Genomic DNA, 20,510 nt, shown 5'->3' on the forward strand with positions numbered 1-20,510 from the left:
AGGTTAAGCACACATGGAGCAAAGTGCTAGAACCAGTGTAAGGATCCTAATTTCAGGGAGTCGGGCTGTAGCGCAGCAGGTTAAGCGCAGGTGGCGCAAAGCACAAGGACCAGCATAAAGATCCCGGTTCGAACCCAGGCTCCCCACCTGCAGGGGAGTCGCTTCTCCTCCTCTCTGTCTTCCCCTCCTCTCTCCATTTCTCTCTGTCCTATCCAGCAATGACAACAACAATAATAACTACAACAATAAAACAACAAGGGCAACAAAAGGGAATAAATAAATAAAATAAATATAAAAAAAAAAGGATCCTGAAATCAGCCCTCGGCTCTCTACCTGCAGGGGGGTAGCTTCACAAGTGGTGAAGCAGGTCTGCAGATGTCTGTCTTTTTCTCTCCCTCTCTGTCTGCTCCTCTTCCTCTCCATTTCTCTGTCCTCTCCAACAACGACAATATCAATAACAACAACAATAAACAACAAGGGCAACAAAAGGGAAGATAAATATAAAAAAACAATAACTATGACCTAGGGCATTTATCTTAACTTTCTTATAAGATCACTAAATAATCAACAGAGTTATTTCAAAACAATGACATAACATAACATGCAGTGAAGGTAATTTCTATTAGTACTTAACACTCTATAATCAGCAGAAAGTTTACATTACGTCATGTCATTTAAAATTTTTTTATTATTTTTTTCTTTATTGGAGAATTAATGTTTTAAGTCTACAGTAAATACTATAGTTTGTACATACATAACATCCCAGTTTTCCACATAACAGTTCAACCACCACTAGGTCCACTTCCATCATGTTTTCAGGACCTGAAAACTTCCCACCACCCACCCTAGAGTCTTTTACTTTGGTGCAATACACCAAATCCAGTCCAAGTTCTGCTTAGTGTTTTCCCTTCTGTTCTTGTTTTTCAATTTCTGTCTCTCATACCATATCCATCCTTCTATTTCTGACTTCTCACTTAACATGATTTCTTCAAGCTCCATCCAAGATGAAATTGCCAATTTTTTAAGTGAAGTATAAGAATTTATTCTTAAGTTTAAAGAGTGAAAATAAGGTTAGTACACAGACTCACACAGACAAAGACAAGAGACAAATCCTAACTAGGAGATCCCAGGACAGTGTACCAATATGGCCCCGTAGCTCTGAGATCCCAAGGTCTGGAACTCATCTCCCTAAACTCATCTACCTGAAATCACAATTTTTAACAGCTAAGTAGTATTCCATTGTGTATATATAGCACAACTTGTTTAGCCACTAATATTTTGTTGGACATCTGGGTTGATTCCAGATTTTGACTATTACAAAATGTGCTGCTATGAACATAGGTATACAGAAATCTTTTGGGATAGGTATGTTTGGTTCCTTAGGATATATCCCGAGGATAGGAATTGCAGGATCATAGAGTAGGTTCACTTCTAGACTTCAGAGAGTTCTTCAGACTGCTCTCCACAGGGGTTGGACCAATTTACATTCCCACCAGCAGTGTAGGAATGTTCCTTTCTCCCCACAACCACTACAGCATTTATTGCTGCTACCTTTTCTCATGTGTGACATTTTCACAGGAGAGAGGTACTATATCATTGTTATCTTTATTAGCATTTCTCTGAAAATCAATGACTTGTAGCATATTTCATATGCTTATTGGCCTTTTGGATCTCTTCTATGGTAAATATTATATTCATGCCCTCTCCCCGTTTTTGGATAGAGTCATTTGTTGTTGTTGAGTTTGGCAACCTCTTTATATATTTTGATTATTAACCTCTTGTCTGATGTATGGTATTTAAAGATCTCCCACTCTGTGAAGGGTCTTTTTGTTTGGGTAGTGGTTTCTTTTGCTGTGAAGAAGCTTTTTAATTTGATGTAGTCCCATTGGTTTATTTTCATTTTAGTCTTCCTTGTCACGGGATTCGTTTCATTGAAGATGTATTTAAAATTTTTGCAGAAAAGAGTTCTGCCAATATTTTATTCTAAGTGTTAGATAGTTTCTGGTCTAACTTCCAAGTTCTTGATCAACTTGGAATTTACTTTTGAATTTTGTGAAATATAGTGGTTCAGTTTCATTCTTCTTCATGTTTCAACCCATTTTTTTCCAAAACCATTTTTAGGAGACCCCCTATCCCCACTTAATAGTCTGGGCACCTTTGCCAAAGATTAGATGCCCATAGGGCACTCAATTCTGTTCTACTTGTTGGTGTGTCTATTCATGTTCCAGTATCAAGCAGTTTTTATCACAATGGCCCTATAATACAATTTGAGATATAGGGGTGTGATGTTTCCAGTTCTATTCATTCTTCTCAAGACTGTTTTGGGAATTCTAAGACTTTTGTGGTTCCATATAAATATTTGTAGCTTTTGCTCTGTTCTCCTAAAAAAATAGTTGGGATCTTGATAGGAATTGCATTAAGTTTGTATAAGATTTTGGGCAGTATATTCAGCAGTATATTCATTTTAATGACGTTACTTTTTCCAATCCATGAAAATGTATTTATTATCTTTCCACTTTGTAGTTTCTTTTTCTATTTCCTTGAATAGTGACTCATAATTTCCAAGTCTTTCACTTCTTTTGTTAGGTTTATTCCTAAATATTTTATTCGTTTTGTTGACTATAGTAAAAGGAGCTGATTTCTTCTTCTTCCAACTTAGTGTTTGCATAAAGGAATGCCACTGACTTTTGCATGTTAATTTTGTAGCCTGACACCATATTGTGTAACATCATATTGCGTGATAATTTTTAAAAGCTTCCTGCTGGATTCTTTAGGTTTTTCTATGTAAACTATCACATCATCTACATATAGTGAGAGTTTGACTTCTTCTCTTTCCTTGCTCCTGCCTGATTGATATGGCAAGAATTTCCAACACATGTTGAATAGTAATAGTGATAGTGGGGAAATGCTTCCAGTTTTTCTCCATTGAGTATGATATTGAGTGTAGGCTTGCTATATTTGGACTCCACCATCTTGAGGAATTATCCATATATTCCCATTTTTATAGTGTTTTGATCATAAAGTGATGTTATATTTTGTCAAAGGCTTTCTCTGCAACTATTGATACAATCATGTAGGTTTTGGTCTTGCTCTTATTGCTGTGGTGGATCACACAGAATGATATATGTATATCAAACCAAAGTTGCATCCCTGGGATAAATCCCACTTAGTTATGATGAACAATATTTTTAATATGCTGCTATATCCAGTTGGCAAGAATTTTGTTCAATATTTTAGCATCATGTTAATCAGAGCTATCAGTATGTACTTTTCTTTTTTGGTTGTATCCCTGTCTGCTTTTGGTATCAGAATGAGGTTGGCTTCATAGAAGCTGTAAGAGAGTATTCCTGTGTCTTCAGTATTTTGAAAGAGTTTTAATAGTAGAGGTATTACCTCTTCCTTGGATGTTTTGTAGAATTCATTTGTAAAACCATCTGGTCCAGGACTTTCAATCTTGGGAAGGTTGTTAATAGCTGTTTCAATTTCTTGGGCTATGATTACCCTGTTCATATTTTATAGTTCCTCTTTATTTAATTTTGGAAGTATGTAGGTATCCAGGAAATCGTCCATTTCTTCCAGGTTCTCTAGCTTGGTAGCATATAGTTGTCCACAGAAGCCTCTCATGTTGAATTTTTAGGTATCAGTTGTTATATTTACCCTTTCATTTACAGTCTGATTTATTTGGGAATTCTTCCTTTTTTGTTTTGTGAGTGTGGCTAAAGTTTTTTTATCAATTTTGTTTATTCTTTCAAAGAACCATTGATCTTTTGTACTGTTTTCTATTTCCAATGCTATTTATTTCATCCCTAACTTTAGTTATTTTATTCTTTCTGGTTTCTCTAGGGTTCCTTTATTGTTGTTATTCTAAGTCTTTAAGGTGTGCAATCAGGTTGTTTTTCTTCTTTCATATCTGTGCTTGTACGGCTGTGAACTTCCCTCTGAGTACTGCCTTCACTGTGTCCCAAATATGTTGATATCTTGTTTCTTAATTTTCATTGGACTCTCAAAACATTTTGATTTCTTCCTTAATTTTTATTTTGACCCAGTAGTTGTTAAGTAGTGTACTGTTGAATTTCCATATTTGGGGACTTTTACTAATTTTTTTGTTTATTGCTTAATGTTAATTTAATTCCTCTGTGGTCTGAGAAGAAGCTTGGGATTATTTCAATACTCTTAAATTTGCTGTCACTGTCTTTGTGGCATAACATATGGTAATCCTTGAGAATGACCCATGTGGACTTGAGTAGAATGTGTAATTCAGTTTCTTGGAATGAATGACTCTAAAATGCCCAATAGTTCTAGTATATCTGTCTCTTCATTTAGCTCCCTTGTTTCTTTATTGATTTTCTGATAGATGATCTGTCAAGTTGAAAGAATGGGGTGTTGAAGTCCCTACTATTATTGTGTTGCTCTTAATATATTGCTGCAGCTTTTTCAATAGATGTTTCATATATTTAGATGGCCTCTCATTGTGTGCACAGATGTTAGTAATTGTTTTGTCCCCTTGACTGAATGATCCTTTCAATATCATATAATTTCCACCCCTATCTTTTTAAATTTTATTTATTTTAAGGTCTGTTGTGTTAGATATGAGAATACCTATCCTTGCCCATTTTTTGGGGGGGATCATTGGTTTGTATGATAGTTTTCTATCCATTCACTTTGAATCTGTGTTTGTCTTGTTGAGTTATGTGGGGCTCTTGCAGACAACATATGGTTGGATTATGTTTTCTGATCCATCTTCCTACTCTATGCCTTTTAATAGGTAAATCCAGCTCACTGCCATTTATTGATGTTATAGGTTGCATATATTTTAACACCATTATTGTAGATTTATAGTGTTCTGATATTTGGTATGTTTATGGTGATCTGATTGCTTATAGGAGAACTTTATAACTTTTTGCAGGGCAGGCTTGGTGATAGTTGATTCCTTCAAATATTCCTTGTCTGAGAACATGTTTATGCCTCCATCTAGTCTTTCTCATTGAGCACTCGATATTTTGCTATTCTCTTCTGGCCTTTATGTTTGCATGAAGAAATCTGCTGCTAATCTTATGAGTTTTCCTCTGTGAGTGACTCTTTGTTTTTCTCTTGGAGCCTTCAGGATCCTTTCTTTATCCTTATTCCTTTCATTCTAAATATGATGTGTCTTGGTGTCTTTAAGTCTGGGTTAATTTTCTTTCGGACCCTCTGGGCTTCTTGAACCTTTATGTTTTTTATGTTGTCAGACTAGAGAAGTTCTCAGCAATTATGTCTTGTAGAGTTCTTTCTCCCCCTCCCTTCCTTCTACCTCTGGTAAGCCAATAATACATATATCGTTTATTTTGAAGTCATTCTATATTTTTCTTTTGTTGTTTTCAGCATCTCTTATCTCTTTTTGAGATCTCTTATTTCTTTCTCTAGTTCATCCTAAATGTTGCTGATTCTGTTTTCTGCCTCATTTATTCTATTCTTTCTCCTCTGTTGTTTTATGTAGTTCAGCTGTTTTGCTACCCTGTTCTGATACTATATTAGCTTGTTCAGCTAGTTGTGGTATTAGCTCAGTTGTTTCAGCTTTCATTTCTCTAATTACCTTAACACAGTATTTTCTTTCAGAGTCTCATTTGCTTTTTCCCCATTTATAATGCTATTGCTTTTGAACTCTTTCCTCACTCCTGTGACTAATACCTCAATTAGTTTTTGGGTGTTGCTTCTATCTTTGGGGGCTTTTATCTGAGATTTTGTCCTATTTATCTTTTCAGTGTTTCTTCTTGGATATATATATGGTGTGTTATAAGGTCCCTCTCTCAGTACTTTTCAATCCACTAATCACTCTTGCTTGGATTAACTTGTGTCTATGTAAAGTACTTAAAGAGTTCACAGTTGTGTAGATTAATGATTGTTTCAATGTTATCTCAGTCCCTGAGTTGAAGCACAGTGGCTGGTAAAACCTCTTTTGTTCTTTATCTTCCCTGTAGGCTATGGGAGCCTGTGGGATTTTTATCTATAAGTATATTTTTTAACTTAATAATTCACTCCTGACCAATATATAAAGCAGAGTGGAGGAGGTACCACACAGTAGTTATGCATAGAGACTCCCATGCCTGGAGGTTCTAAAGCTCTGGGCTGATTTCATCTTTTCTGCCATCCGTCAGACAGAGCCAAGCAGGGAAGTACTACTTGGCCCTATGATTTTATCAACAAATCCCACTTGTACTCTGTGGGTTATGAGGCAATTATTCCCCAAATCTCCCAATTCATCAGGAGAACAATGTGGAAAGGCTCCAAGTATACAGCACTACCTCTAGACTACTGGGGTAAAGATCTTCTCTTGAGTTTCCTAGTCAGTTCTATTCTCCTCCATGTTAGCGCAGGGTCTCCCTACTGCTGCAGCCTCTGAGAGACAGTAGCAATGAAGACTCACAGTTGCATTTATTGGGGGGGGGGGATCCTCTCCTCCCTCCAGCAGTCTTTTTGTTGGTGAAACAAACTGGAGGTGGCACCTCAACCGGCAAATTGCTGGACTGTTACCAACCATTAAGGAGTAGATATGGGCTTTCGCCCCAGGGATTTCTTCCTAGGTTCTTCTCTGTCCATTAGTCTCAGGTGTTTGCTCTCACAGGTGACTTGGTGGGTTCCTGAAGTAGTACTAGTCTTATCTTGTTGCATTCTCAGGTGATCTTCTTTGATATTCCTAGTTGATCAGGGAGAGGAGAGAAGAGAGAACACAGCTGCTGCTACTCTCTTGTCATTTTTAATTATCTGAAGAGTAATTGCTCTTATCACTATAAATACTGAGGATATAAATAGCTTTCTTTTTTAATATTTACTTATTTATTTATTTTCCCTTTTGTTGCCCTTGTTGGTTTATTGTTGCAGTTATTATTGTTGTTGTTATTGATGTCATTGTTGTTGGATAGGACAGAGAAAAATGGAGAGAGGAGGGGAAGAGAGAGAGAGGGAGAGATAGACACCTGCAGACCTGCTTCACTGCCTGTGAAGCGACTCCCCTGCAGGTGGGGATTCAAGGGCTCAAACCGAGATCCTTACACTGGTCCTTGAGCTTTGCACCATGTGTGCTTAACCTGCTGCATTACCTCCTGACTCCTACAAATGTCTTTCTATGTTATCTCCTATCTTTATTGAGAGAAAGTATTCAGAACTTGAAAAAATTATAACATATTGTATTTATTTGGTTTTATTTGATTTGATAGGACAGTAATGAGTTTAGAGGAAGAGGGAAATAGTGTGGGAAAGAGATGGAGAGACACCTGCAGACCTGCTTCACCATATGTGAAATTATCCCCCTGAAAGTGGGGACCAGGGGCTTAAACCCAGGTCCTTGTGTACTGTAATGGATGCACTTAATTGAGTGTGACACCACCCATCCCAGGAACTTGCGTTTTTTGTTTGTTTGTTCTTTAAATATATTTTGGTCATGAGAGAGATATGGAAAACCTGTCCTCATTCAATATCATGTCAATATCAATAGTTTTTAATATTAAATGAGAGTGCAAGTTTATTTCCATTTTTATTAAAAGTTTGGCTATTTGTGGTTTTTCTCATGAAATTTAATAGGCATGCTTTATTTTGTTGTGTCATATTTTTCATAAAATATTTAAATTTTACTAGGAAAAATGCATTTTAAGATTATCAGCAATAAAATAGACTTTCCATTTTTGTAATGTTTCACAACAGACATCAGAGAGATTTAACTTCTAAAAGTAAATGGAATAATCATCTCTAAAAGGGATCAGTTAAACATTTGCTTACTTAAAAATAAAGGCTATCTTAGCAAAATAATCTTTTCAAATAAAATGTCCCATAGTGTACAATACAGAGCAGATAGACTTGGCAATATTTGAAGATTAATGAAATAAATATTCCTATTGGTTGCAGAAAATTGGGTCTTGCAGAAAATTCTCTGCACAAAACTTTTTTTTTGGTCTCCAGGGTTATCACTTGGTGGAGCACTATGAATCAAGTCCACTGCTCCTGGCCTCCCCCCACCCCACCCACACCCCATTTTATTGGGTAGGACCAAGGGAAAGTGAAAGGGAAAGACAGAGAAGGAGAGAGAAGATAGACACTTGAAAATCCACTTTACTTCTTATCAAGCATCCCCCTGAAGATGGAGAGTGGGGAGCTCTAATGTAGATCTGAAATCTATGAATTTAAAGAACTCAAGACATTCAATCTATTTTCCCCTAGGTATAGGCATAGTTTTTGTTATTCCTGGAAATTTCAACATTTGTGAACTCTTTGATTTTTGGTCCCACTTTTTTTTTCTTTTATTTGATAAGAGATAAATTTAGAGGGGTCAGAGACAGAGAGAGAGAAAGATATATGAATACTGCTTCACTGCTCATGAAGCTTTACCCAGGAGCTCGAACCTGGATCCTTGCACATCGTAAAGTGTGTCCTCAACTGGGTGTGCATCACTGCCCAGTCTTCTTTGTTTTTGCTTTTATAGATATTTCTATTGCACATGAAGTTTCACTGGTCCTAATAAATCAGTCAACTTTTTTACTCAGGTAAAAGTGAGATAGACCCCCCATGTGTACTGGGGCTCATATTTGGGTTGTACACACAGTAAAGCATATTCGATTCAGTGGGGGATCTCTCTAGGACCTATCATACAGTTCTTTATTAGATTATCTTTAAACATATGTTTCAGTTGTTTATTAGATTAATACTGGTACATTAATTTATTTTTTTGATATTTTCTTTGGTGTTTATATAGCATAAATAACTCAAATACCACTACATGTAACCTTACTGGGTGAATGCTAGTCTTTTTCTGTCTGTAAATATTCAGGGACTTCATTCTTTTTTAAAACGTCTTTCTTTCTTGCTTTCTTCCTTCCTTTCTTTCTTTTTTTTGCTTCTAGGGTTATCTCTGGGGCTCAGTGCCTGCATTATGAATCCACTCCTCCTGGAGGCTATTTTTTTCCTTTTTGTTGCCCTTGTTGTTTATCCTTGTTGCTATTGTTTTTGTTATTGTTGTCATTGTTGGTGGATAGGACAGAGAGAAATCCAGAGAGGAGGGGAAGACACAGATGGGGAGATAAAGACCTGCTTCACTGCCTGTGAAGCCACTCCCCTGCAGGTGGGGAGCCCAGGACTCCAGTCTGGATCCCTACACTGGCCCTTGCACTTAACCTGCTGCACTACCACCCAGCCCCTCATATTTCTTAATATGCTTTCTTGCAAAGTAAGTGATATAACATATGAAAGTAAATGTAGTTTAAAACTGGTTCAAGATTAAGGCAATTAATTATTAAAACATACTTGCAGAAAGAGAGTGATCAGTCAATGTTTGAAATTATCATTATTTTTTTAATATGACAATTTTTTGCTGGTGATTTATACCAGTTGGATCAACCTTCCCGTGGTGCATCCCATGAGTACCCATTCATTGGGGAAACTGACGATCCTTCCTAGCCGACTGAATCCACATGGATCCCAGTCACTTTCAAAGCCATTAACTGGCTACGGAAGAAGGGCAAACGCTAGAAGAAGAACCAGTGTAATTCCACTGCTATTGACAAGCTTTAATATATATAAAAATTATATATATATATATATATATATATATATATATATATATATATATATGGAGAGAGAGAGAGAGAAATGGAAAGAGAGAGAGAGGCAGGCTAGAGATAGAGAAATCACAGCTCTGCTCCATCACTCATGATATTCATCACTCTACAAGAGCTCCCATATGGTAACTGGGACTTAAACCCAAGTCCTTGCCTATGGCAAAATGTAACCTCTACTGGATGAGCTGTATGTGGTCCCTAGTCACTATCCTGTTGAAAGATAATTATACATATCATATTACTCATTTTCCTCTTTGCTTTTAGATCCATTTCCTATTCTGATGTACTTTCATAGAGAAGTAAATTATATAGATTGCCTTGTAAATTACTTCTGGTTACATTAAACTAAGAGTTATAGGAAGACTTACAAGTGGAATGAAGCAAGACGACAGAATATTTTATTTTTTCCTAGCTATCCTTTGGGCTGTGTTCAAAACACCTATGTCTTCAATTGGCTTCACTCCTTCTAGCTTCAGTTTTCTGTAGGCAGCACTATAATAGATAATATAGCCAATGTACCAGGTGCAAGGCTCTAAAACTTAATTCATTTCATTTTTTTCCCAGTCTTTAAGGCTGTTAGAAATTTCCTGCAGTCTGGTTGCATTATTATTCATATTTACCACCATATATTTCCCATCTCCATTGTGATCAATTCTCTAAATTAAATTATTTTTAGTGAAACTTCCTCCAGTGCCATCTCTCTTTTTTTTTCCTGATTCTACACTAACTCAAATAAATAATATAATGAGTAAATGGAAGAATTCTAAAAAAACTGATTACAAAGCAGCATTTTATACTATCTCTGTTATAGTTCTATTGGTCATACCTGATTAAATCCAGTGGCTGATGCTTATACCACATCCCCCACCGAGCCCATTGTTCATACAATAGATGCCTATTATTTTGAGGTCCATGGGTTTTGATGGGCTGGTTACTCTTGTATGCCCCCTGAAATAGAAGAAATAAGATGTTCATTCCCTTAGTGAAATGTAAACTAAGTAGGAGTCATTTTGGTGTGGTTTTTCCCTTAAATTGCTAATTTACTTGTTTATTGTATTTGTTTATTACCAGATAATGCTCTCAGCTCTGGCTTATGGTGGTGGGGGGTGGGGCTGATCTTTGGATTTTGGAGCCTCAGGTATGAGAGTCTCTTTGCATAACCATTATGCTACATCCCCTGCCCAAGTTGTTGTTAGGCTTTTTCAGTGCTCTAGGAAGTGAGAAGTAGAGAGAACACAACAGTACCAAAGTTTCTTCCAGTGGCATAGAACTATCATTGGTATTCCCTGGGCGGGGGGGGGGGGGGGGAGGGTTTAATCTAGGTTACACACATGAAAGCAGAGACCTTGTTCATGTGCAACTTTACCACTGTGGGCCAAGAAAGGCAAATAAAAAGAGCACAGTGCTGAAACTTCATCCAGAGTCATATAAAAGCCATGTGGTTCCATTAAATGTAAACTTCATGGATGCATGGCAAGCAGGTACCTTCCCAAGTGAGCTGACACCAACTCTTATCAAATTCTTTCACTTATTGAAAGCTTTGTTTTTAAATATTTATTTTATTTATTTTCCCTTTTGTTGCCCTTGTTGTTTTATTGTTATAGTTATTATTGTTGTTGTTATTGATGTCATCATTGTTGGATAGGACAAAGAGAAATGGAGAGAGGAGGGGAAGACAGAGAGGGGGAGAGAAAGACAGACACCTGCAGAACTGCTTCACTGCCTGAGAAGTGACTCCCCTGCAGGTAGGGAGCCCAGGGCTCAAACCAGGATCCTTACTCCAGTCCTTGTGCTTTGTGCCACGTGCGCTACCACCCAACTCCCACTTAATGAAAGCTTTATGAACTATGAACTTAAAAATATTCATGGAGAGCTATGGTAGAAACATCCTTATTTATTTTCTTTCATTGAAAATAGTCTGATGGGGCTAGGTTAAGCGCAATGGGTTATGCACACATATTATGAAAATAATCTGAGAGTTCTTATAAAATACTGAGTTTCTTTTAAAAAATTTAATGATGGGGCCAGAAAGTTCTGCAGTTTGTGCCTTGTCATGTATGTGACCTAGTTTCAAGTCCAAGTACCTTATATTAGTACCGTAGCAACAGAGGGAAGCTTTGGCTCAGTAGTTTTCTCTCTCTCCTTCTCCCTCTCTCTGAAAAGAAGTCATATAAACTAAGGCTTCAGTACTGAAAAAATTAAGAAAAAAATGAGCTATCTTTCTTTAAACTAGATCTAGATTTCCCTGTTTGGAATGTAAAGGCTATTAATAAGCATGTTATCTTCTCCATATCTGAAAGTATTGCTAACATTTATATATATATATATAGATATATATATATATATATATATTTAGAACTGGGGCATCACACACCCCTCTTCTCTCTCTATGTCCATGTGTGTGTGTATGTGTGTGTGTGTGTGTGTATGTATGTATATATGTATGTGTGTGTGATTTTTTTTTTGCACTGGAGCTTGCCCTGGTGCCAGGCCACTCCCATGTGCTGCTGGGGCTTGAATCTGTGTCATGTGTATGGTAAGATACATGCTTTATCTAGTGAACCATCTCTGAGTCCCAAGATAAATCAGTCCTTACTGTTGAAACTTACTCTTGAAATTAATAGAATAAGAGGCCTTTATTTCACACTATTCCAGTCCCAAAAGATATTTATAGAAGCTGTAAAAAATTGACACCACTGAAATTACTTTAGAAATGGGCAAGGAAAAAAAAACCCTCACTACTGCCCTTTTTAAATTGGGTTTAATGTTTTGAGTTGACCAAGCACCTATTGTTTCAAAAGTCATCAAGATTACTCTATTTGAAAAGACTGATCAATGGGCTTTTAGCTTTTTTTTACTTTGGGATCCTTGACTTAACCAACTTTACTTTGCAATTCCTTTACCAGGGACTTCTCATTGATTGAACCCTCTTAGAAGAGGTCAGTCACATTTAAAAAAGAAAAGTAATAGAATCAACCATTAAGCAAGAGAATTTTCTTTTAAAATGGAAATTGCATTTCAAAATTACCTCATGAGGGGGGAAAGCTGCTATATATGACCCATTATTTATAAGTTTACAAATACCTGGAAAAGAGAAGAAAAAAACAGTCTTGATCAGTTTAAATTAATACTTCCTTCTGAAGCTACACTCACACACATACAAGCACAAATGTGCACACACACATAATAAAACAATTACAAACTTAACCCCACAGTTTCCATAGTCATATGACATATGAGGATAAAGAACTTGTGAAAAGAAATGGTAACTTGTGTTCTTACATTAACTGATAGGGATTTGCAACATGCTGATATATAACTTCATTTTGCCAAATCCTGATACATATTAATACCCACTTACATGGAATGACAAGAATATAGAAGATTTTTTTCCTCTCTCAAAACAAGGAAGCAGAGATATTCTAGCAGCATCCCAAACTGTCCCATCCCAAGATAGCTCAAATGAGAATTAGTTGGTATTATTTTCTATTTAGGCAAATATGTGGCGATTTATACAATCTATCTCACTGAGAATGTACTGAAATAGGCATTCATACAGTCCTTATAAGAAAGTTACTTAGTAAAACCCTCCCGGTGGGCATTTTTGTTGCAATAATATTTATGCTTATACATAAAAACACAAAACGGAAATAGAGGGCTTTTTTTTAACCATTATAGCACAAAAAATATTAGAAGCTTAGCAGTCACAATTGAATACATTACAGTAAAATATTGTACAGCTATTTATAGAACATATAACCATTTAAGGATTTTAAATATGCCCATTACGGTGATTTAAGAACAGAAATTTATAAATACTGCATAATCCTAAAACTTATTTCTTTATATAGTACTAATTTAGGTACAGTTAAAATTATACTCTTCAGTTTCTACATGTGTACTATAGAAAGTGCCTATCATTGGGGTCTGTGTGGTGGCACACCTGGTTGAGCACATATTAGCATGATCAAAGACTTGGGTTCAAGTCCCAACTCCTCATCTACAGGGAAGAAGCTTCACTAGTGGTAAAACAGGTCTGCAGTTGTCTCTCTTCCTATCTCCCTCCCTTCTCAATTTCTCTCAATACTATCAAATAAAAGAGAAAGAAATAGCATCTATTGTTATAATAATTTAAAATACATACTTTTAAAGTCTACACAAACAGTGATATTATTTCGACATATTTTGAGTTCATACTCTGGATTTCATTATTTCTTGTTTAGATATTGGCTGACTATAATTTTGAGAGGTTTCATCTTAGTGTTTAAATCACCTGTTTTAAGCTGCTCTATAATAAATGAATTATTAATCAAAATAGAACAAAAGTCAAGTGGTTACTTTAAAATGATTGACTCAAAACAGTTTGCTTTACCTTTGTGGCATTCAGCTTTAATGCAAATCTGTAGAGACTGGAACACATCATGCTTTTATCTCTTCAACACCTGTGTTTTTCAACCCAACATTGAAACTATCATCTTGTTTCCTAGCTGTTGCTTTTGTTCTATTCCATGTAAATTTATTTAAATTCTAACATTCATGTATTTGTTTTTTTCTTTACTTATTACAGCTGGAGCTCTGTGCCTGCATTACGAATCCACTGCTCTTGTGGCCATTTTTTTTTCAATTTATTTATTTATTTTTATTACTTTTTTCTTTTTTTGGATAGGATAGAAAGAATTGAGAAGAGAAGGGAAACAGGGAGAAAGAAAGACACCTGCTGACCTGTTTCATTGCTTGTGATGTGATCTCTCTGCCAGTGGGGAGCCAGGGGACTAGAACTATAATCCTTGTCGAGTCCTAGCTCTTGATTCTATGTTCACTTGACCCGGTGCACCACCACATGGCCCCCTTTATTTAATTTTTCTAGACAAAATAGTCTCAGCCATCCTTTTCATCACACTCATCAACATTTAAGCCACAAAGAAAATTAGATGTTACTTTATATTCCTGAGATCTAAAATATCACATATTTTATTTTTTCTTTTTACATATGCATTATGTAATGCCAATACATTATATGTATAGTTTTGCAATTTTTTAAATTAATAATAAACAATGTGTAATTTTATAAACTCAGTAAAGGAATAGCTACATAATTTTTATGTATAAAAACTGTGTAATAAAATTTGCAGAATATATGGCATATGAAAGCTGTTAGATAAATTTTATGTTCAGTGAATGAATGTCACATAATTTTGAACATGTACATTGATGCCTGATAACTATCTGTCAGTCTCCAATGAAGGATAGTTAAAGAATTTCCAGTTTTACTCTATTAAAAGGTAATAATGAACACATTTTGTACAAAAATTCTATTCAAAAATCTGATTATTTGGGAGGGAGAGCAGCTAGATTTCAAGAAATAAAATTTCCTTTTCCAAGTGTTTGTATATGTGTTCACATATCTTTGGGAAAGTTTATTATTTAATAAATAATATATAAATAGAAAGCTAAGAAATTGTGTCCAATATACTATGTATTTTCATATTTATAACATGAAATATAAAATGCAATTGTCCAAACAGTATTCCTGGTAAGATTAGTATGAGAAAATTCTGTTTCTTTGTTTCTTTGTTTTTAATTAGTGTTCTTACCCACTTTTGATATTCCATTTTCATATTTGGTGCGCTGCAGCATGTGATAGACTATCCTGCTTCGAGTGGCATTGCTGAAGAAGGTGTCCTTATTGTTTATTATAAAGCTGTTAATATGAGAGCATTGATTTTAATATTCAAAACAAAACACAGAATCAAGCAACAGTTTCAAGTTCCTGGGTAATCATCCATCTGTTCTCTCAACTAAAATGAATGCATGTGAAGTATAGTAAATCAGAGTAGAAAAGATTCCCTATATGAAAAGTTGGCAAAAATACATTCATAAATAATACAAGGCTTTATCAAATATTTATTTTAATACATTTCAGTTTATAAGTAAGTCCTGGTGTTCTCTTATTTCTTGTTAAACATAGAACAAGGAAAGGAAAGATTATCCATTCGCCCCTATAAATTTTACACTACCTAAAGCAATATATTTCCAAGTAGAACAGATTAAAAATTTATGTCATTCCCCATAACATACTTTCCATGCTAATGTCTCATTTTCAGAACTTCAGCAATAAGCAATAGTCCTCATTTCTCCTTTCATGTCCTATATTCCACTTACATAGAAGGTGAAACTATTTGAGAATCAATGGTGTAAATGGCAAAAGGCTGATCTCTAGAGAAAGGATCTTTTTGTTATTTGTGAGTAATAGCAATTTATAAGATTATAGGACAGGAAGGGTCACTTTTATCACTTATTCTGTGACATACTAGGAATCTTCAGTATAATGGGAGTATCGTGGGTCTCACTCAGCTTCTAAAAGTCTCTGTTTTTTACTTGTGTTCTCTGTGAATGATAAAACACCATTTTCTCCTGCACTTAGCTCAGAAATATCATGTCTCTATGATCACTTTCTCTTCACTATTCACATTTAAATAGCTGTCAAATTAAGAAACTTTTAAAATTATTCTCCTCCTCTCTCTAGCTTTGCATGCCTGTTGATCTCATCAACTCTTAGCTAGATATGAGTAAACTGTCATCCTACTTAACCACCTAATTTTTGTCCCACTGTTCAAAGCACATTAAGATCATTTATTTAAATATCTTACTTTCTTTCTATGTGTCTACTTTTTGCTTTTCAACTTCCCACTCAGTCTTTTATCTCTAATTTTGTCTATTGTATTTGATGCTCTATCAAATGGTAAAATCTGTTATCACACTGAAACCTCATATTCTGCATGTAAAATTGAGAGGATAGTAGACAGAGAGAGAGAGAAGGGGTGGTAGTGGTCCAGGCACACATGTTTAAGTGGGTCTAGGTTTAAGCCCCGGTCCCCACCTGAAGGGGAAAACCTTCAAAAGTAGTCTCTGTTTATCTTCCTCACTACCTCCCCCCTTAATTTCTTTCTGTCTCTATCTAATAATAAATAAAATACATGTAAAAAATAGAGTGAGAGAAAAAGATTGAGAGATGCAGCACTGCTTCACCACCTGTAAAGCTTCTTTCTCTGCAATCAGAAACTGGAGCCTTGAAGTCAGGTGTGTCAGCACTCACCCTTTTTTTTAACTTATACAGAGGACTATCTTTTTTTTTTTTTTTAAAGCTTATTGGATCCTGTCTTCTAGGTATAATTTATTCTCATATAAAAATAAGCATTTTACCTAAGATGGACTTCCTAGCTCCTTCCAACATCAAGACCCCAAATTTCATCTGCTATATTTTTACCTTTAGGATCCTGGTTATTAAACAAATTGTTCTGCTTTACATCTTAATGCTTTTCAGCCACCAAGTTACAAATGCTACCATGATGCCTACCTTCCCTGGGCAGGCAGACGACCTCATCAATATTTCCTAGAACCCCACCTCCACAAAACCCTACCCCACTAGGGAAAGATAAAAGTAGGATGGGGGTACAGTTCAACCTGTCAATACCCATGTCTAGCAGAGAAGCAATCACAGAAGCCAAACCTTCCCACTTCTGAACTTCATACATATCTTTGGTTCATACTCCCAAAGGGATATAGAATAGGGAAACTTCCAATGGAGGAGATGAAATGTGGAACTCTGTTGGTGGGAGTTGCATGGAATTGCGCCACTCTTATATCACAATCTTGTCAATCATTATTAAATTACTAATAAAATTATGTTTAAAATGAGCATTTTATTTGCTTCTTAACACACTGGTTTAATACTAACTTGTTCTAATGGTAACATATATTTATCTATTTCTTTAGATTTTGAGTCCTTCCAGTATTCTGAGGATATACATTTTTAGTTTTTTACCTAGGTGCACCAAGTTAACAGTTCTTTTCATCTTAGTTGTAAGAAGGCATATTCATTCAACTTTTTTTTTGTTATATGTTTTTATTTATGGGATAGAGACAGCAGATTTTGAAAGGGAAGGGGGAGATAGAGAAGGAGAGAGACAGAGAGATACCTGCAGCCCTGCTTCACCACTCGTGAAGCTTTCCCCCTGCAGGTGGAAACTGGGGCTTGACCCTGGGTCCTTGCACATTGTTGCATGTGTGCTCAACTAGGTGTGCTACCACCTGGCCCCTTCACTCAACTCTTTAACCACCTGATTGATTCAGTATTCCCTGGGCACATCTTTCTTTGACTAACAAGTATGCTTTTTTTTTTTTTAACAGACTTACATTATAAAGAGATAAAATAGATGATATGTGAGTATATGAATGAATTACTTAATTTTATATAATCTGTGAAGGATGATGACAAGAATAAATGAGACAAAATATAGTAACAGTCAAATTTTATAAGATACTATTTTTTAAAACTTTTTTATCTATAAAAAGGAGACATTGACAAAACCATAGGATAAAGGATACAACTCCACACAATTCCCACCATCAGAACTGTGTATCCCATCCCCTCCCCTGATAGCTTTCCTGTACTTTATTACTCTGGGAGTATGGACTTTATAAAAACTTTGAGGTGGTGATTTTTGAATAGGAATTGTTATGATAAGAAGGAATATGACATTTTTGCATCTGGTGAAAAAGATTTTTCATTAAAGAGAACAACCAAGAGAGACTGAGATAGACATGAGCATGAACATTAGAGAATAGAATCTAAGTTTGTGTCTGGAGTAAATAATTGGTTAAATTATAGAAGACAGAACAATAGTGTCAGTGGGATAACTGTATATATGGGTAAATGGTACATGTTAATAATATTAATTTTATTGTTAATGTTACATTAATATTAATATTTGTTAATAGTGTTTTTATTAGGTATAAATGGGAAGACATGATAGGAAGAGGTCTGCTTGAGCTATTTAACAAATTATATATATATATATATATATATGAACGTTTTAGGTGAGTAAGCTGCATAATGAGAATAAAATATTTCAAAGATAATTAAGTTCATGAAATGAAAAAGTGCAGTGGACTGGGGTGGCATTATAGTGGTTCTGCAAAAGACTTTCATATTTGAGGCTCTGAGGACAGTTAAATTCCCAGCCAGAGTTAAACAGTGCTCTGATCTCCCTCTGTATCTTTCTCTCTGTAGCTCTCTTTCTCTCATTAAAATAAAAAATAAACTTTAGGAAAAAAAAGAGAAAACAGTGCAGAATATTTTTTATTGATGTACTGGCTTTATAGTTCCTAAAAAAGCACATTGAAGAAATTTTCATAAAACTATGACCTCTCTAAATGCAAAAGAATTTTTCTCTAATTTGAATTTACTTTCTTTCCTTCACTTTGTACAGTCAGAATTAGAAAAAAATGCTTCTGCATTTAATTTTAATAGTAGATATTTAAGTCAATTAATTACTTGAAAGGAGAGGATTTTCCTTCAAATATTGACTCTGCAAAATGCTTAGTAGCCCGTGATTTTATATTTTATATTTCAGCTTCCCACATTCTCACAGGGCAAGATAGAATTGCTTACAGTAAAATAAGTCCTTTAGTTATAACTCTATCTTTATTTTTACCCTATTTTACTTAAATTATAATTAACACTTTAATGTGAAGCACTGGGTTAATAGTACAGGCTCCTTTATCTGTCTCACATAGAAACTAAATATTCACATGAAAATTCAGTAAGTACTAGTTGAATATATAAATGGAAAAAATAGTGAGGCATAGATATACAGACAGATGAATAAAAGGTATATAGTAATAGCTCCCTAAATATCATCATAGTTTAATCAGAGTTAGAAATAATAATTAAAAATGGTGGTTTAGGGGAATTGGGTAGTACTGCATTAGGTTAAGCACACATAGATAGATAGTACTAAGCACAAGGACCTAATCCTGATTTGAGCCCCGGCTCCCCACCTGCAGGCTGGTCACTTCATAAGAGGTGAAACAGGTCTGCAGGTGTCTTTTTCTCTCCCTCTTTATCACTGCCACACACCCCCCCCCCCCAATTTTGCTCTGTCTATCCAATAAAAAATGAGAAAAATGGCCACCAGGAGCAGTAGATTCATAGTGTAGGCACAAAGCCCCAGCAGTAACCCTGGAGGCAGAAAATAAATAATAAAATAAAATAGGGACTTTAATTAATGTATTTAGTAGTTAATTATAATTATAATTATAAAATAATAACAATTCTATTATCATCATTAGTACTTTAACTATATGATTCACTAACAGGGAAAATTATTTTTAAATACTTGTGATAGAGATCTACTAAGGTTTGAGCACTAACACCATGTAACCAGGCACCATGTTAACAGGCACCATGTACCAGGAGGTACCATGTAACCAGAGGTAGTTCTGGTGCAATAGTCAGTCTAGGACTCTCTTTCTCTTTCTATCCGAATGAAATTAAAAAAAAAAAAATGGGCCCATGAAATCACCAATGCACAACGATTTGACTCTGAATAACAACAACAAGACGACAACAATAATTATTGGGAGTTAGGCTATCATTAAAATTAAGTATTCATTATGTGAATACCTTGAAATAAGTTAAGAATTTTTTTTTTGAAGGATCTGCCTATGCATTTCATTCAGTTACGGTTTAAAGTAGAAATTCGGGGAGTCAGACGGTAGAGCAGCGGGTTAAGCACTTGTGGCGTGAAGTGCTTAAGAATCCCGGTTCAAGCCCCTGGCTCCCCACCTGCGGGGGAGTCGCTTCACAGGTGGTGAAGCAGGTCTGCAGGTGTTCATCTTTCTCTCTCCCTCTCTGTCTTCACCTCCTATCTCCATATTCTCTGTCCTATCCAACAATGATGTCCTATGCAACAATGATGACATAAACAACAATAATAACTACAACAACAATGAATAACAAGGGCAACAAAAGGGAAAATAAATATTTTAAACTTAAAAAAAATTAAGTAGAAATCTGTTTCATTTGTGGATATCTGTAAATATCTTTGTCACTCTTATGTGATACAACTTTAGTTTCACATT

At 35.4% G+C, this 20,510-nt stretch overlaps 1 protein-coding gene across 1 annotated transcript in view; it reads right to left on the reverse strand.

Annotated features, from left to right (window-relative positions):
- ANO3 (anoctamin 3) overlaps nt 1-20,510 on the reverse strand; it is a 361,962-nt gene that overhangs the window by 119,500 nt on the left and 221,952 nt on the right. Inside the window, exons 7-9 of the mRNA XM_060176666.1 lie at nt 15,179-15,285; nt 12,613-12,668; nt 10,411-10,532 (exon numbers count right to left, since the gene is read on the reverse strand). Of these exons, the coding sequence (XP_060032649.1) occupies nt 10,411-10,532; nt 12,613-12,668; nt 15,179-15,285 (285 nt within the window). The remainder of the gene's footprint in view (nt 1-10,410; nt 10,533-12,612; nt 12,669-15,178; nt 15,286-20,510) is intronic.

This window comes from Erinaceus europaeus, chromosome 17 (assembly GCF_950295315.1).
Source record: "Erinaceus europaeus chromosome 17, mEriEur2.1, whole genome shotgun sequence".
NCBI classification, from domain to species: Eukaryota; Metazoa; Chordata; class Mammalia; order Eulipotyphla; family Erinaceidae; genus Erinaceus; species Erinaceus europaeus.